The sequence below is a fragment of the Sciurus vulgaris genome (assembly GCF_902686455.1).
Source record: "Sciurus vulgaris genome assembly, chromosome: 4".
Taxonomy (NCBI): domain Eukaryota; kingdom Metazoa; phylum Chordata; class Mammalia; order Rodentia; family Sciuridae; genus Sciurus; species Sciurus vulgaris.
This window is the reverse complement of record NC_136464.1, coordinates 15,094,081-15,112,449: the sequence shown is the minus strand read 5'-3', so window position 1 is coordinate 15,112,449 and position 18,369 is coordinate 15,094,081. Positions and strand designations below refer to the sequence as shown.

The 18,369-nt window shown below is 35.5% G+C and overlaps 1 protein-coding gene across 1 annotated transcript in view; it reads left to right on the top strand.

Annotated features, from left to right (window-relative positions):
- Positions 1-18,369, top strand: part of ATRNL1 (attractin like 1) — a 746,355-nt gene that overhangs the window by 348,086 nt on the left and 379,900 nt on the right. The window contains 2 exon segments of the mRNA XM_079136646.1: positions 16,244-16,316; positions 16,319-16,324. Of these exon segments, the coding sequence (XP_078992772.1) occupies positions 16,244-16,316; positions 16,319-16,324 (79 nt within the window).

The following is an 18,369-nucleotide window of genomic DNA, read 5'->3' as shown; positions in this document are numbered from 1 at the left end:
CCAAAATACTTTTTTGGTTGTGTAAAATGGAAAAGTGTCTGAATCTGAAAAATCTGAATCATTTCTCCTAAAGAAAAAAATGGACACATGATAAGTTTAATAGTGGCAATATTTCTCACTTAACACTAGGTAGTACTGTCTTGATCAGGAGGGGCAGTTTAAGAGGTTGCAACTTGATTTTTCCTGTGCTTCCTTTAACTATAAGAGCCCTGGGCGTAATGCAGTGATTATTCCAACTACCTTGTCCGCCAATTCTAACTACACACTTAAGGACGGGGGAAGTTACCACTGGGTGGATTCACAGGTAGACACAGTTGGTCCTCTGTAAGCCATAATATTTTTACTTTCTTCCCTCTTCCACTCCCACTGCACTTTGACCTCCAACCCTAAAAAGGGGCCATGATAACAATTTGAGTCCATGGGTATGTGTGTCATTTCTGACCTCATGTCTATTAATAGACAAAATGATTTTATATTCCCCTTGCACCATTTATATAGCAATGTATTCTTGGGTATATACTCAAGTTTGTGGCATTAAGTCTCTTCAGGGATCAGTTTATAAATTTTTTAATATGTTTTAGTGTTCTTCTTTAAGATACAATCACCTGTTTAGTCAGTGGATTCTGAATTTGAAAATTAAGTCTGAGAACTGAGAATAGAATTATGACTTCCCATTGAAGCAAACACCTTCAACTTCCTGTTCCACCATCTTGCTTAATAGAAAACCAGACACCAAAAAGCACCATTGTTGACTGTCTGCCTGTTTTACCTCTCGTGAAACCATGCTTTATTAATCATCCCTACAATTCTTTGTGGACCAATCAATCCCCTTGGCAACTCCTATACTATTAATTTAATTATGGTGTACATGGCTCCTGAGTCTGGAAGTTAAGCATTGACACCTGTCCTTTATTTCTTTGGGCTTCCATGCCCCTCACTTCATGGCACTTAACAAACCTAGCCCTCTGACTGCCTTTCCTATTTTCAGCTCTGGCCTACAAAAGGACACCAACACTAAACAACTTTATGATGCTAGTATCCCTCTCACCAACATATTCCTAATGACCTTAGTGAATGGCAGGGCCTCTATGCCTTCACAGAACATGACTGCTTCACAATTGTTTTGACCTTATATAGTACATTCATTCCAGCATATTTCCTATCTCTTGTTTCTTTATCCCTGTCTCTTCCATCTGCCAGGGCAACTCAGGCATTTCATTTTCACCTTGTATTGGCCATTAATTTTTTGAGGTCTCTAACAATCACTCCAGTAACAACTTTTTATCATTTTCCTGAATCTTTAGTAGGACATTTCATCTCCTGTGGTCATGAAAATATGCACTAAAATCAATGAATTTTTGTTTATTCTATCTCACTTGGTCAAATATCACCCAAATGCAAATCTGGCCATACTCCCAATAGCTCTTGCTAGAATACCTGGCTAATTCTTGCAGCTATTTCAAGTATATAGTCTCTTTCCTCTCTTCTCAGGCTTAACTGGGTTATACAGTGATTTAACCTTTCTGATTAGTTAGGTAGTCAGGAAAGGAAGTGGCAGCAGCCTCTGAGGGGAGCACCTGTTGCTTCAGATTAAAAAAAGCTCTCAGTGTCTTCCAGCATGGCAGAACACTGGTTATTGCTAGGTTAGGGGTTTGTAGAACCAACATGTTCAGAGGCACCCATCCAGGATATTCTAATCCTGGCCCCAGGACTGCCCAACCAACATTTACATAGCAGAAATGCTTTGGCTGAGAATTCTTTCATCTCTTGGGCTCCACTGTCCTAACAGATTGGCCTGCTGATCATCCATGTTGGCACTTTTGTCAGGAATAAGAACCTCATTTGAAGCTAAGAGACCCTATTCTGTGGAGGCTCAGTCCCTGGGAAACAGATGCAGTATCCTGGTAGGTAAAAGAAGATGTGAGGTGCAGTTAGGGTAATAGACATGCTTTATTTGGAGATGGCAGCAGTCCTAAGCCCCCAACTCTGTGTCTTCCATAGATCTTTTCTTTTTATATGTAGACCACACACAAATGTCACATTGCCAACAGGTTGCATAAGTGAGCACTTGCTCACAAGAGAATATTTATGATCTTAAGTACATATACTGAACCAGGGTGATCATGACTTTGGCTACATACTAAAAGCATAGCCCACCAGAAGCTGTGGTGAACCTAACTATAACCATCTTGGGCCTGTCCTGTAGACCCTCTGGCTAATCTGTGTAGCCAATAATATTTGTTAATGGCCTTCCCTCAGTTTCCTTCTGAAAGTATCAATGCAACATACCGATGGTAAGTCAATTATACTCTGGTTTGAAGGTGTATCCCCCATCTTTCAAATGCCTAAATCATTCGTGTACCAGCCTTCCCTTCATCAGGATGTTTTCTCAGGTCACCACTGGTAGAATCTTTGACAAGTTAAGCCTTCTTCCAGGGACTATCTGTGCCCTACCTATGCACATGGATGTTGTCCTCTTAGCCTCCCAAGAAATGAGTGAGTCAATTTCAAATTCCCATCTTATCTTCTGTTTATTCAGAGAAGTCCTCAGAGAAATAGACTCTCAGATGGGATTAGACAAGCAATAAATATAGTAGGGAAACTCTTGTGAGTGAAAATTGGAAGGGAGTAAGGGAAATGGCGGAAGAGCTTTCAGACCACAGTGCTGATCCACATTTGTGAAGGGGAAGAAGAAGACAGAGAAGTTGAGGGAAAGAACCCAAGAGTGCGGGTCACACTAATAAAGTTTACTGAGACCAATGTGTGCCCTTGAGCAAAGTCACTCACAAGAGAGTCTTCCATTTCCCAGATGAGCCTGCATTGTTATCTCTGTCATGCTGACTGGCTAAGAACAGCCCTTTGGAAGAGTGGCCTCAGCATGAACACAGTGATCAGTTTTAGAGGGCAGAAGTTGTACACTCTGCTCATCTTTGCTCTCTGCAGTCAGAGATCAGAAAGGCACATTGTAATGGTCGGCACAATAAAAGTTATTTGTTGCTCAAAGGTTGGTAGAACTGACCTGTAAAAGTACATGCATTTGAAGCCAGTCTCAGAAAATCAAGAGTTGAATGTTTTCTCTCACACATGGAAGCTAGACCAAAATAAGGGAAAGACAGAGGGGGAGACTGGATCATAGACTATAGGCAGATCCGTAGGATAAATGCAGAAGGAGGGAGGAGTGAATGGGACCAGGAGGAAATGCACAATGAATTTTAAGAAGCTATGCTTTGTGTATACATAAATATAAAACAGGCAATTTCATCCTTCATGTATAAGTAGAAAGAACCAATTGAAAGTCAATAAAGAGATGAAGGAAAAAAAGATCAGTAGAGAAGAGGAAAGAGAATGACGATGAGGGAGGAGGGGAGGGAGAGGACAGAAAAGAGAACGTGAACTGAAACCAAATTCCATGCCTGCACTAAAGCGTTGGTATGAACCCAGCTACTCCATACAACTATAATGCTCTAATAAAAAATAGTGGAAAAAGACTATATGCGTTTGTTAAGGTTTTTTTGGTATTATTTTATGGGTAGATTTTTAAATTGTGTTACATTTCATTAATATTTATGAGTCCACACAGGTTTAGGATTTTCTGGACCTAGTTGGTAATTGCTTTAGGAAATTGTCTTTTATTTTTCAAATTTATTAGCATAATTTTTCCGATACTAACATTCTAAAATTTCTCCTGTATTAGAATTATGCCTCAACTTTTGTAATTTTTGCCTAATTTTTCCCATTTTGTTTTCTTGACTAAATGTGCAAGAGCTTTGGAAGTGGTGGGAATCACATCCAAAGCTCTTGTGTTATTGTTTTCTAATTATTTTGTCCTCTTATTCTTCTACTTTTTGGAGTTACTCTATTGGGCTACAACCACAGCCCCTAGAGTCTGGTTTTCAAACACCATTATGAGCCCTGAATTAAATCCATTTTAGTTTATTCAGCTTTTCTGGCTCCTTATATTGTAAAGTTAGGTTATAGTTTGAAATTTTCTTCTTCTTAATGTATGCCTTTGTTTTGCACTGCTTCTACTGTGTGGCATATGTTTTGGAATTTTGTTTTTGCTTTAATTTTTCTCTAAATAATTCTAATTTCTCTTGTTATTTTTTCTTTGATCCCCTGTACGTTTAAGAGTGCATAATTTAATCTTCACATTTTTTGAATTTCTAATTTTCCCTCTATTTTGGTTTCTAACTTCATCTTGTTGTTAGAGAAGATTTTGTATGGCGTCGACCATTTCAAATCTGTTGGAGACCTGATTGACCTAAATGTGATTTTTCCTAGAAAATGCCCCCTGACCTTGAGGAGAATGTGTATATTCTATTGTTCTTGGATACAGGGACCTGTATGTATCTGTTAGGTCTAGTTGGTCTGTGGTGTTGTTCAGCCCTATATTTCCTTTCCTATTTTCTGATTGTTCTATTAATTATTAAGAATGAAGTTTGAGGGCTGGGGTTATGGCTCAGTGATAGAGTGCTTGCCTAGCATTCATGAGGCACTGGGTTCAATTCTCAGCACCATATATAAATAAATGAAAAATAAAGGTCCATTGACATCTAAAAAAATAAAATAATTAAAAAAAAGAATGAAGCTGGAATATTGTTTTAATCATTTTGAATTTTCTTTACCCCCTTTAGTACTTTTTGCCCTATAGTATATTTGATTTGAAATAAATATATAGTATCTTTGTTAGAATTTACCTGAATTTACAATTTTTTTTTACTTTCAACCTTTTTTATTTTGCATTTTTGATGCATTTCTTATACATCACAAATGTTTGAATATTGTGTTTTTGTTTTAATTATTGGAGAACCTCTGAATTTCAGTGATGGAGAAATGATAATTTAGTGAACTTCTATTCATTTGATTGTTATTATATTGTAATTTATTTCTCCATCTTTTCTTTTTTTTCCTTTTTATTTTTATTTTTACAGACTGCATTTTGATTTGTTGTATACAAATGGAGTACAACTTTCCATTTCTATGGCTGTACACAATGTAGATTCACACCATTCGTGTAATCATATATATACCTAGGGTAATAATGTCCATCTCAGTCCATTAACTTTCTGTCCCCCATCCCCTCCCGCCCCATTTCCCTCTATACAATCCACAGTTCCTCCATTTTTCTCTTGTCCCCCGCAACACCCTCCCATCCTTCTGTATCACCCACTTATCAGAGAAAACATTTGGCCTTTGGTTTTTTGGAATTGGCTTATTTCACTTAGCATGATATTCTCCAATTCCATCCATTTACCAGCAAATGCCATAATTTTATTCTTCTTTATGACTGAATAATATTCCATTGTGTATATACCACAGTTTCTTTATCCATTCATCAATTGAAGGGCATCTAGGTTGGTTCCACAATCTGGCTATTGTGAATTGAGTGGCTATGAACATTGATGTGGCTGCGTCACTGTAGTATACTGATTTTAAGTCCTTTGGGTATAAACCGAGGAGTGAGATAGCTGGGTCAATAGGTGAGTCCATTCCAAGTTTTCTGAGGAATTTCCATACTGCTCTCCAGAGTGACTGAACCAATATGCAACTCCACCAGCAATATATGAGTGTGCCTTTACCCCACATCCTTGCCCACACTTATTGCTTGTGTTCTTGATAATAGCCATTCTAAATGCAGTTAGATGAAATCTTAGGGTAGTTTTAATTTGCATTTCTCTAATTACTAGAGATGATGAGCACTTTTTCATACATTTGTTGATCACCTGTGTATCTTCTTCTGTGAAGTGTCTGCTCATTTCCTTAGCCCATTTATTGATTGGATTCTTTTTATTTTTGGTATAAAGTTTTTAAAGTTCTTTATAAATTTTGGAGATTAGTGATCTGTCTGAAGTGTGTGTGGAAAAGATTTTCTCCTACTCTGTAGGCTCTCTTTTCACATTATTGATTGTTTTCTTTGCTAAGAAAAACCGTTTACTTTGAATCCATCCCATTTATTGATTCTTGCTTTTATTTCTTGAGCTCTGGGGTTCTTCTTAAGGAAGTTTGGTCCGAAGCCAACATGATGAAGATACGGATCTACTTTGTCTTCTATTTGGTGAAGGGTTCTCAGGTCTAATTCTTAGATCCTTGATCCATTTTGAGTTGAGATTTTGTCAGGGTAAGAGAGGGTTTAATTTCATTTTATTGCATATGGATTTCCAGTTTCCCAGCACCATTTGTTGAAGAGGTTATCTTTCCTCCATTGTTTGTTTTTGGCACCTTTGTCTAGTATGAGAAAACTACTTATGTGGATTTCTCTGTGTCTTCTGTACCACTGGTCTACCAGTGTATTTGGTGCCAATACGAGGCTGGTCTTTAGTTACTATTGCTCTGTAGTAGAGTTTAAGGTCTGGTATTGTGATACCTCCTGTTTCACTCTTCCTGCCCAGGCTTTTGCTATTCTGGGTTTTTTGTTCTTCCAGATGAATTTTATGATTGATTTCTCTATTTCTATGAGGAATGTCATAGGGATTTTAATTGGAATTGTGTTAAATATATATGATGCCTTTGGAAGTATGGCCATTTTGAAAATATTAGTTCTGCCTGTCCAAGAAACATGAGAAATCTTTCCATCTTCTAAGGTTTTCCTTAATTCTTTCTTTAGTGTTCTGTAGTTTTCATTGTAGAGGTCTTTCACCTCTTTTGTTAGATTGATTCCCAAGTATTTTTTTTTTTTTTTGAGGCTATTTGAATGGAGTAGTTTTCCTAATTTCCATTTCAGAGGATTCATCACTTATGAATAGAAATGCATTAGATTTATTTGTGTTGATTTTATATCCTGCTGTTTTGCTAAATTAGTTTATTCTAGAAGTTTTCTGGTGGAGTTTTTTGAATTCTCTTAAGATAGAATCATGTCTTTGGAAAATAGTGATAGCTTAAGTTCTTCTTTTCCATTTATATCCCTTTAAATTCTTTGTTCTGTGTAATTGCTCTAGCTAGTATTTCAAGCACAATGTTGAGTAGAAGTGGTGAAAGCAGGCATCCCTGGCTTGTTCCCCTGTTTAGAGGGAATGCGTCCAGTTTTTCTCCTTTAAGAATGATGTTGACCAGGGGCTTAGCATAAACAACTGAACTACATCCCTAGCCCTTCCATTTCATTTTCAAACTGCTTTCTCAAGATGTGTTTTTTTCTCCTCATGTGCTTTCCATTAAATTGAATGTATTTCTGATATTTCTTATTTTTTTCCTTCTAGCTGTTTAGGACTTAAACTGTTTTCAATTTAATAAGCACTCAATTTTAACAAGCATACAAATACTAATGTTAATCAGTGTTTCCTTCCTTTCTAAACTGTATAGGAGCACAAGGAAACTGAAACTATCAGTTTTACATATCATTGTCTCATTGGTAAACATGCTTACTAATTTTAATTTTTTAAACAGCTTTTTAAAAATTCACATACCATATAGTTCACCCATTTAATGTGCACAATTTGATGGTTCTGCAACAATCATCAAAATCAATTTTATATTATTTTCATCACTCCAAAAAGAAACCAAATATCCATTAGTAGCCACTCCCTTTCCTTTCCAAAAACCTCAGTTATGGACAATGTATAATCTGCTTGTGCACATACATTTGCCTATTATTGACATTTCATATAAATGAATCTTATAGCATGTATTCTTTTGTTACAGGCTTCTTTCATTTAGCATAAAGTTTTCAAGGCTTATCCATAATGTAGTATGGATCTGTACTTCATTTCTTTTTATTGCTGGATAATATTCTATTTCGTGATATAACACATTTGACTTCTCCACTTATCACTTGGTGAATATTTGGGTTATTTCCTTTGGCAGTTGTAAATAATGCCACTTTGACCATTTGTTTATGAATTTTTATATAGAGATATGTTTTTATTCATGTTGAGTTTATAACTAGGAAGAGAATTGCTGATCATTGTTGCTCTAGGTTTAACATTGTAAGAAATTGCCAAGCTGTTTTCTAAGGATGTGTTATGGTACACTCTCACCAGCAAGGAAAAGACTGCCCGTCTCTTCATCTTCACAACACTTGTTAATAACTATTTCTTGTTAAAATTATAGCCATCTTAGTAACTGCACAGGGCAAGAGAGATGACTATATTGGAGGAATAAGAAAGATACGGTTTAGGTAGAAGTTGAAGAATACAAAACATCATAAACAGCGTGAGTTAAGTGGTCTACGATGACTATGGCAATGACTGTGCCAATGGGAAGCATGATGTCAACAGAGTGATCAAGTTTTGGGGGAAATAAGATATTTAATCATGTTGTACATAGGATATTTTGAAAGAGAAAAATAAGAAATGTAAGTCCTTAGGAGACAAGAAGTAAACCTAAATCGTTAATAAGAATCCCTACATCAAAGTGGCACGATCAGAATGAGTATTTGGTCTAAGGAATTTTCAAAAATATGGAGTGAGGAAAAAGAACCAGTGAAGGATGACACATAAGAGAAAGTCCTGTTTTCATAAATGAGCTTATGATGATGGATAAGTCCATGGAAATGAGATTTGAAGATACAGATTTAATTAAGTAGAAGCAGTGGTGACTTTTACGTGTTGAAGGTTTACTCTAATTTTTTCCATGACTTTGTTGCAGAAGAAACTAGATATTTATGTCCCAATTGCTCTTGTAAATCACAGTATTCAGTATGGTAGAAATAAACTAGTGATAATGCAAAGTTTATTGCAATTTAGCTGAACCAGTCAGTGTTCCACATCTAATTCACAGTGCTGAGGTCTAGAACATTAGAGGCAGGAACAGACTTCTCTGAGAGTAAGTCAGTAAGTTGCACTTGGACGTAAATGTTGCATAGCATCTCCAAGCCAACTTGTCCCAACTGAGCTTAACTGTCTTGGCAGACAGCCTCTCCTTTCCAGCATTCTCTAGTTCAGTTATAGCATCACTACTTACCTAATTTCAGTACTCGGGAAGAAGCTAGGTACTCTACTCTTCTTAGTCTCCTACGAACCCTAATTCTACCTTCTTCTATCAATATATTGCATCTTTATATTTGCAACATTGACATTATTTTGTGTGTGGGGGGGGTAGTGCTATAATATTACTTGTTTGTTTTCTTTCCTGTTTTTTTTTTTTTTTTTCCCACATTTGTTTTATTTCACTGTGAAACATGTCTTAACTTATGTGCAGTCATGTTTTTGGTACAGTCATATGGTTATTTGGTAATCACCTGTCACATCCTGCACAACTCTTTATTCAGGGATATGTGTACCAGACAAGGAGGGTATTAGGGAAATGACAAGCAGACCCCAAAGTAGAGAAAAAGTGAGGCTTGGTGGTCAGCCTGCTTCTGGTGGAGGAAGACTGCCCATGAGCAAGTTCAGCACGTTTATTAAATAGGTTTAAATATCTAAAGAATTCATTGTGAGAGAGTTTCTTCAAGGTAAACAAAACTGAAGTTGAGGGTAATACAGCTCAGTAGGGCTTATCAGCCTGCACCCCTAACTCTCTACCTCTGGGAAGAAGGCGCTTGAACCCAGGCCATGAGCTAATAAATTCCATGGCAGACACAGAATCTCCTCTGAGCAGGGTGTTACCATACCAATTGGGTGTTCTTTGATAGGAATGCCTTTGCACCTGAGAAACTCATAGGGGAGGTGTCGCCTCAGTCTTTGGTCAGTTCAAAAAGATCCATGATTCCTGGCCCCAAGCAATCACCAGCTCCACTCAGGTACAGAATTCCAAAATCCCACCGAATATCATCACAGGATTTCTTTTGTAGTCTGACTCCCTCTGTACCCATAAACTCTGACAGTCACTGACCTGTTTGCGGTCCCCACCTTTCCTAGAATGTCATTTAAAGAACTCTTTCCCTTAGCACACTGCATTTGAGATTCATCCAAGTTGGATTTTTGTTTTGTTTTATTTTGTTTTGTGTCAACAGCCCATTTCATTTTATTGCTACATAGCATTCCATTTTATGGCTATACCAGTTTATTTATCTGTTCACTTGCTGAGAGGTTAAGCAGTATGATCGTCACACTTTTTACATTATAAGTAATGCTGCCGAGAAGAAAACAAATATATTTGTATAGCTTTTATGCAAACATAAGTTTTCCTTTCTCCAGATAGACACCTGGAAGCAGGATTGGTTCCTGGTCCATCCGTGCCAGTGTAGCATTTCACATAGACACCGGCAGAGCGTGTGGTTCCAGTTGACCACATCCTCACCAGTGTTTGGTTCTGCCATGGTTTTTATTTCCGCCATTGTAATGAATGTGTGATAGTATCTTGTGATTTTACTTTTTAATTTCCCTAATGTCTAATGATGCTGAATATCTTTTCACATACTTATAGCTGTAATTGTCTTCTCTGAGGAAGAGTTTTTCAAACTTTTTGCATGTTTCATTTACCTTTTTATATTATTGAATTTTGAATATTATTTTTATATTCTGAATATAATTCTTCTGTTATTTGAAATATTTTCACATAATCTTTGAATTTTCATTCACTTAATGTATCTTTCATAGCAAAACACAGTTTTTTAAAAGATGGATATAATACCTTTATTTTACTTATTTTTATGTGGTACTGAGGATAAAACTAGGTGTCTCACACATGCGAGGCAGTCCCTCTACCACTGAGCTACAACCCCAGCCCTGAGAAAAAAATTTTAATTTTTATTAAATCCAATTTAATTTTATGCTTTTGGAGTTAGATCTAAGGATTCTTTGCCCAGCTCAAGTTGGGATTGAAACCACCCAGGGCCTTGGGCATGTTAGGCAAGCAGTCTACCACTGAACTACATCCCAAGCCCAGATTTTTATATTTTTATGTTGTACTTAGGTCTGTCATTCAGACTGTGTTTTTCTTGTTGTTAGTGTTTATGACAGAGATGTAACACAAGGTTCATTTATTTTCCATGCGGATGTCCACTTGTAACATGATTTGTTGGAAAGCCAGACCTGTCTCCTTTGATTATGCCTTTACGGCACTGTCAAAAATCAGCTAATCATGCATAGCGTTCTAGTCTCAGGAAATATTGTGTGAACACACATCTCTGTCTCCCACTGAAGTCATCTATAAAACCTGGACAAAATGCTTAGGTAGCTATTTGATATTTGGTCTCAGCAGGCGGATCAGGAAGAACACCAGAATTTTAAGTACAAGTGAACTATTTGAAGTTTACCACATTTTCCCTCCTTTAATATTTTCTGACTAGAATGTAATGCAATCTAAAATTGAAAGGGACTACTCTGCTCTACGCAGGGAACAGTCCTCTATTTTCTGCCTCCTAGAGAAGGCAACTCTTTAAACCAAAAGAGTGGGGAGAACCCCTCCTTCTTTTCTCTTTTTCCTCAGTTCACTCGCCCTGTCCCAAGGCAGTTGCACAGTGAGGACACCAGCAAGCAGTAGAAGGGGCTCAGCAGGGGAAGTTGTAAAAACCCAGATTCAAAGGCACTGCAAACTTCTCTCTGTACCATGGCACTGTGTTTACAGAGGGTCAGATAAACCCATTGCTATCTCACTTCTTTGTCTTCCCAACATGGAACATGGTACAATTATGTAAGTGGGCTGTTTCTAGTTAAAGTGTGAAGAGTGGAGGCTAGGAAACCAGAAAGGACCTAGGAGATAATAGAAAAATCACCCTGTAAAGTTGTCCTTAAAATCCTAGTTTGATCCCTAAGCCGCACATGTGAAGATCTGATTCCAGTAAGAAAAACAAAGAATTTGAGGACTGAACTAAAAGGTAGAATTCCATTCTTACCTTAGGCTGAGCAGAGAGTGGAGGACTTGCTATAGAGACTCAGTCCTGCAAAAGCTTCCAATATATGGCAGCCATTGCCCACAGATGGCTAAAACAAAATATCTCTGTAGAGAACATCAACATTATCTAGAAGGTATAAATAAAACCTCAGTCCCTCTGTAAAGTCAGTGAAGCACAGGAGAGATGGATTAAAGGAAACATTCTTAAATTTTATTACCAAGTCAAGGACTGCCTATCAGTGTTTATTGCTTTTTATAAAGCTTTATCAGGGACTGGGTATATTAGCTATGCATACGGAAAATTGACATTTCACCCCTGCCTCATATTGAACATAAAAATAAGTTCTAGAAGAAAAGGAAAAACAATGAAGCATTTAGAAGATAATGTAGAAATTCTTCACCTTAGAATAGGAAAAAATTTCTTAATAGGAGACATAAAGTACTACCATAAAATTAGACTACAGAAACACTAATAATTTTTGTTATTAGAAGACACCATTGACATGAAAATTCAAATCAAACAATAACATAAAATATTTGCAACCTATATAAAGGGAGGGAGCCTTATATCTACAGTGTATAACTTATATAAATCAATAAAACGGTCTGAAAACTCAGCCCCTCTACCCACAATAGCAACAGATGATCATATACTTTACAAAAAAAGATATCCAAGAGGCCAACAAAGTATAGAAACTTGCTCAACTTAATTTTTATCAGGGAATTAAAATTAAACTTACAGTGTAATACTACTCTATACCTACTATAATGGCTAAGAAGAAAACCACAATACCAAGTTCTAGAGAGGATATAGAACAAATAATGCTTCTGGCATACTAGGAATCCATGGAACATCTTTGAAACTCATTTGACATTATGTTCTAAAGTTTAATTTACGTGTACTCTGTGACCTGGCAATTACAATCTACGTAAAGTCACATGAAATATATTTAAAGTAATATGTCTTATGAAGCCAAAACCTGGCAGTACCCAAATGTCCAAAAATAGTAGAATGGAAAAAATATAGACAAAACAGGATAATGTGGGGCAATGAAGAACAGGTGAATGCTAAAGGGACAAGGATAATACCAAACATCAAATTGAATGAAAGTTGCAGAAACAAAATAATAATATTATAGGATGCCATTTGTATAAAGTTCAGAGATATGCAAAACTAACTTGTAACCTGTTTACGTAGTGTGGTGATTCCCTTTGAGGAGGAAAGAAGGGTTTTGGGTTCTGGTTCTTTATAGGGAGGGTTGTTACCTGGGTGTATTGCCTTTCTGATAATTCATTAGATGTACACTTATGATTTCTCTGTGTGTTATGCATTCATGTTTAAGGAAGGTTTTTTAAATGATCATGTACTACTTTAAAAATAGTAAGGGAATTTTATACTGAAAACTTTTAACACCAAAGTTGTGTTTCAAAACAATGTCTAAAGAAAGGACCCACTGTGTTGACCGTGGTCAATTTTTATTGCAAGTTTGAAAGAATAAGATATCATCCATGTCGGTTATCAGTAATAGGAGGGATCAAGAAGGAAGATTTTCATTACTATATATTGTTAATCTTTCTAGTTCCCTGTCAGGCCAGAGGCTTGAGAACACCCTATTTTCTCGTAAAGTGTGTCAAGGAAAGATTGAAGACTTTTAGTTTGGGGAAGATTAATTTAGGTACGTTTTCCCATGAATTTTATATAAATGATATCTGTAGTGGATTTTATGGATTCTTTCCGAGCCTTCATTTTACTCCTTCTGTCTGGTTGTGTAGCAGCCATTCAGTTGGAGTGGAATTGATCCCCTGCCACTTCACTGGTGGGCTAAAGCTGGTTAGTACCTCTTCAATGATTGATGAGTAGTGGGCATGTGTAATGGTGTGTGCTATGAGTCCTGGATGAGATTCATTTTTGAGATTCATTTTTGTTGCTAAGAGGAAAGCGCCTGGGAGTAAAACTGATGCCCAGCAGAAGGTACAGTCCACACAATCAGGGAGACCTAGAGCTAGGGCCTGATCAGATTGAACCTTATTCTTCCTTTGGACTGTGGAGAGCTTTAGTCTGCCATAATAAAACACCACAGACATGGTGGGTTAAATGACAGAAATGTAATATCTCTCCATTCTGGAGGCTACAGAGTCCAAAACCAGGAGCCAGCATGGTGGGTTTCTGGTGAGGACCCTCTTGTCTTGTAAATGGCTGCTTTCCCACTGTGTGCTCACCTGGCATAGGATTGACAAGTGTTTGATTTTTAATGAAGCAAGTGTTCTTAATAAACTAGCATTTGTTTTCATGTCGATTTTTTAAAAGAACCATAATTTCTTTTTGTTAGCAATGTAGTTTCGTAGAAATCAAGAACATTTATAAAGTATAACTTTGGTAAAATAATAATGCCAGTGAAGCTTTCAATGTCAGAAAAAAATGATTTTATTCAAATCACCGAAAGTACCAATTCCATTCATTTAGCAAGGTTATTCACAACTACCATGTGCTATGTACGGAGATGTATTTTACTGGGATTTAAGTATTTATGGGAATTTGTTAGAATTTTTTAGAAAATTATTTTCTTAAACTGGTTATTGATTTAAGAGCCATCACCAAGCTTAACTTTCACTCTTAACTTTCATTGCTAACCTAATAGAAGTTAGCATAGAAAGCATTTGATATAAGCCCCTAAAATATGAATCCACTTTCCTGAAGAAAGCAAAATTATAAAGACTTCATATTTTATGTTGTCCTGAATTATTGTAAAAGTGAACTCTTCACCTTAGTCATGCAATGTAGATTAAAAGAATTAAGCTTCTCACAGAAATTCATTGTCTTTACCATCTCAATTGAATCTTACTCATGTTAACTGTTTTGGAGGGAATATGTGAATTATCAGATTATCAAATAAAAATACATTTTGGTATTTAAATTATATTTACTTATTGAATACATAGAATTTTTGTATATCTGTTATGTATTACTACAGACATTTGAAAAAGACAGTTGGTAAGATTTGGAGTCTGTGTATAAGGATGATAAATTGAATGTGTGTTTACATTTTAGCTGTAAAGTAATGTTGACTCAAAAAAGTCGGGAAAGAGAAGAACTTGCAACTTAGTATTTGAGGTATAGGAAACTCACATTCTGCTTGATTCAACTTTCTCGTCTTTTAAATGAGCACATGACAATATACATGGCATACTGTGTGTGACTGTGGTAATAAAGAGAGTTCATGTAAATGTAGCATAGTGCTTGGTACATATTATTCAATAGATGTCAGTTACTTTTATTATTATGAATGTTATTAATGAGTTCAATTTGGACATGGTAAGTTTGTGACTCATGCTAAAATTCTTAAGGACTTGGGAGTCCAACTGAAATTCAAATAAATGGATCCTCAGACTATATCTAAAGTTTCAATTCTCAGTACCATATTTCTACATTTACATTGATAACTGGTAATAACATAAGAAGTGCATACCAGAACAGGATTTCTGAACCTGGATATTATTGTACTTCTGAGATGGCAAGGCCTTTGTTATTGCAGGGCTGACCTGCTTTACTGTATTAGCAGCATCCCAAGAGATGCCCACTGAATGGTGACAACAGGACATGTCTCCAGACTCTGCTGAATATCTCCTTGGGGATAAAGTCACTGTTGGTTGAGAATCACTGAACCTGGCAATCCTCTGGGCTTCTTCAGATAGAGAGAGACATTTTCTCACATAGCAGCTGGATTCATGTTTACCTAGAAAATAAAAATGGCATCAAATGATAGAAATCAGAGCATTTTTGGTTGAATTCACTAAAAATGGAAAGAATGACTTGCAAATCTGTAACTTACTTGTAAGTCCAGTTACGATGGATATTATAGGTGCTCAGTCACGATCAGTGTTGTACTGGGAATTTTCTCCCTGGAGGGATTTTGAAGTGAACAAATTCTTAGATCTTTTTAATGGTAAGCTTCTATAATTTTGGCTTATCTATCATTCCATTGAGGTCATATTGAAACCATGAGAATAATTAAGACTTCTGAGGCAAGAGAAGAACATGGGGAAGTTAGTTTTAAGGCATGCTGCTAATTTAAAAAAAGAATGAATCTTGAGTATAACCTACCTTCATTGGTCCTATATTGGGTCAGAAAGGATGAAAGAAAAAAAATAAGCATTCAGAAGAAAGTTGGAAACAATGATTGGTTGATATGTCAATTTAGATGTGAGTTCATTAATAGAGAAAAAGACTAGTATATTTAATTTCTAGGAATTCCCAGTGACCTCCTGTTGAAAAATTTCTGACAAAAGTGTCCTCTAAAATGTTGAATATTGTATAAATAGTAGTCATGATTAGTATTGACATTTTTTATTAGTATACAAATCAGACACCAGATTGCAAGGAACTAAGTAAGGAGTAGTGTGGAGAAATACTTTGCTTAAATTATTTACCAAGACAAAATGATAATTCTACATGTTTTAATCTTCCATATATTTTTTTACTTAAGTACGTATGCCAAATATATTTTGAGCAAAATCGTTTTCGCTTTATTTCCAGTTGTTTTTTATCCTTGTTACTGGTGGCTGCTGTGGTGTGGAAGATCAAGCAAACCTGTTGGGCTTCCCCGACGGAAGAGAGGTATCAGTGATGCTATTAATCTTTGGTTTAAAGCTTTGAGCAGACCTCTGAATCTCCATTGTTTAGTTAACATGCTTCTTTCAAGTACAGATTTGTTTTCAAGTCTGTTTTACGTATTAATATTGAAAAATATAATATTTTAATGCCTTCAGGGCAAACTACCTATGTCATTTAAAGTCAGTGTCTGTAGAAGGCTTGGTTAGTTGCAGTTTTATGATAGTATTAGAATTTTAGTGAATATAAATATTAATTCTGTAGTTAAGTAATCTGTAGTTTCTTTAGCTTAAGTATTTAATTTTGCTATACAAACAGAATGTATTTTTTCATTAGTATCTCTCTTATAAAATAAAAGAAAGTTCTGTGTTAAATACTTTTGACTTTAGAAAAATATTTCCCTTATAAATTTATTATAACATTCTTTTTCTTTTTTTTTCCTCTGGGTAATCATCTCTTTTCCACATCTTGATTATTGATAATCCAACTGTGTTTAAGATCACATCAATTTGATACATTTCTCAATCAATTAATCATGATGTTCCTAATAATCTTAAAATTGATAAAAACTAATACTTTTACAAATAACACAGATGAAATAAATAGATAAATTTAGTTTATGTTTATTAATTAACTGAAAGGAAACAAAGAAACAATCATCTGGGCAAAAATATTCCAGTAGATTTATTGTTCTACACCTCATATAATGATAAGCACTTTTCTGTTTTTATTAGAGTTGTTATTATGTTTTGTTATTTTGAATACTAGGAGCCCCTACTATTGTATATTAGTATTATTAGTAATTTATTTGTCATTGTATTTCCAGTATATTTCTATATGTATGGTTTTTCACATATGAAAAGATAATAATTAAAGGTATTTTACAATTCAGAGTATTCTCAACAATAGAAGTAGCAAGTGACACCAGTTCTTAATATCCTCCCATTTTCAAAGGCACCCATCAATACTCAGTGTCCGCTTTATTTGCAAACTTGAGGTCATTCTCTTCAAAACAGATTATCGATCTTAATGGTCTTTGCCTCTATGGTTTTCCAACTATGGCCAGTGAAATATCAATAAGAATTTATTTAAGCCCCATGATAAAAAGTAATGCAATTGAAAAGGAACTTATTAAATAACTGCATGCATATTTGGTAGTTAGTGAAGTTTGGTGTGAAGGTTAAAATTTTTCTGGGCATTTTAAATGATGTACTAGGGCATAAGTATCTAAGAGGGAGAACCATAATTGTAAGCAGGAAGTCAAAGGCCTTCCATAAAGAAATAGAGTTGGTGACAGTTTATGTCCTTCAACATTAGAAGTCAGGATCAATATAGAGTCTCTATTTCTACTATATTATGATAAGCAACGTTTAAATATCTAATCTCTAAGGTTTTTAAAGTAAAGCTCTGTAAACACAGCGCCGTTGAAAGATAAATGTGTTACTCTGCCATTAACTGGCATCTGATTATAAGTAAACAGTCTATTTGAATTTCCTTACCTCTAAAAAGAAAGATTCATTTTATATAAGTAATCCTTAGCATGGGGTCTTTAGAGCCCTAGAAATGCTTACTGTGTAATAACAATTAGTCCTGATTTGAAATAATACAAGTATGTAATACTTGAAAAAAACGAATGCAAATAATTCACTTAGCTATCAAACGTTCACACTTCTCAAATGACAAATTGATTTCAGTTAATATTATGTCACTTCAGTATAGTAATATAAATTTTTACATATTAATGATGTTCTGGCAAACTAATGTTACTTTAATTTTAGAAGTGAAAATGAATTTGTCTTTTGATTAGAAGCTTTCAAAATATTTGGTGAGCATCGGACAGACAAGAGGAAAATATGGAAACTAGATTTAGGGACCACTATGTTAGAACTAGTTTATGATTGTAAATATTGGTATGTCCCCTGGATATTCCTTAGTTTAATCCCTTGCACCTAAAAGTTATCTAATTAGTGCTTCTTTCTTTTTAAGAACACAGGGATGTTTCCATTTAACTTTTTAGCCTCTTACCAGAGCAGAAAATCTATGTTGTTGAG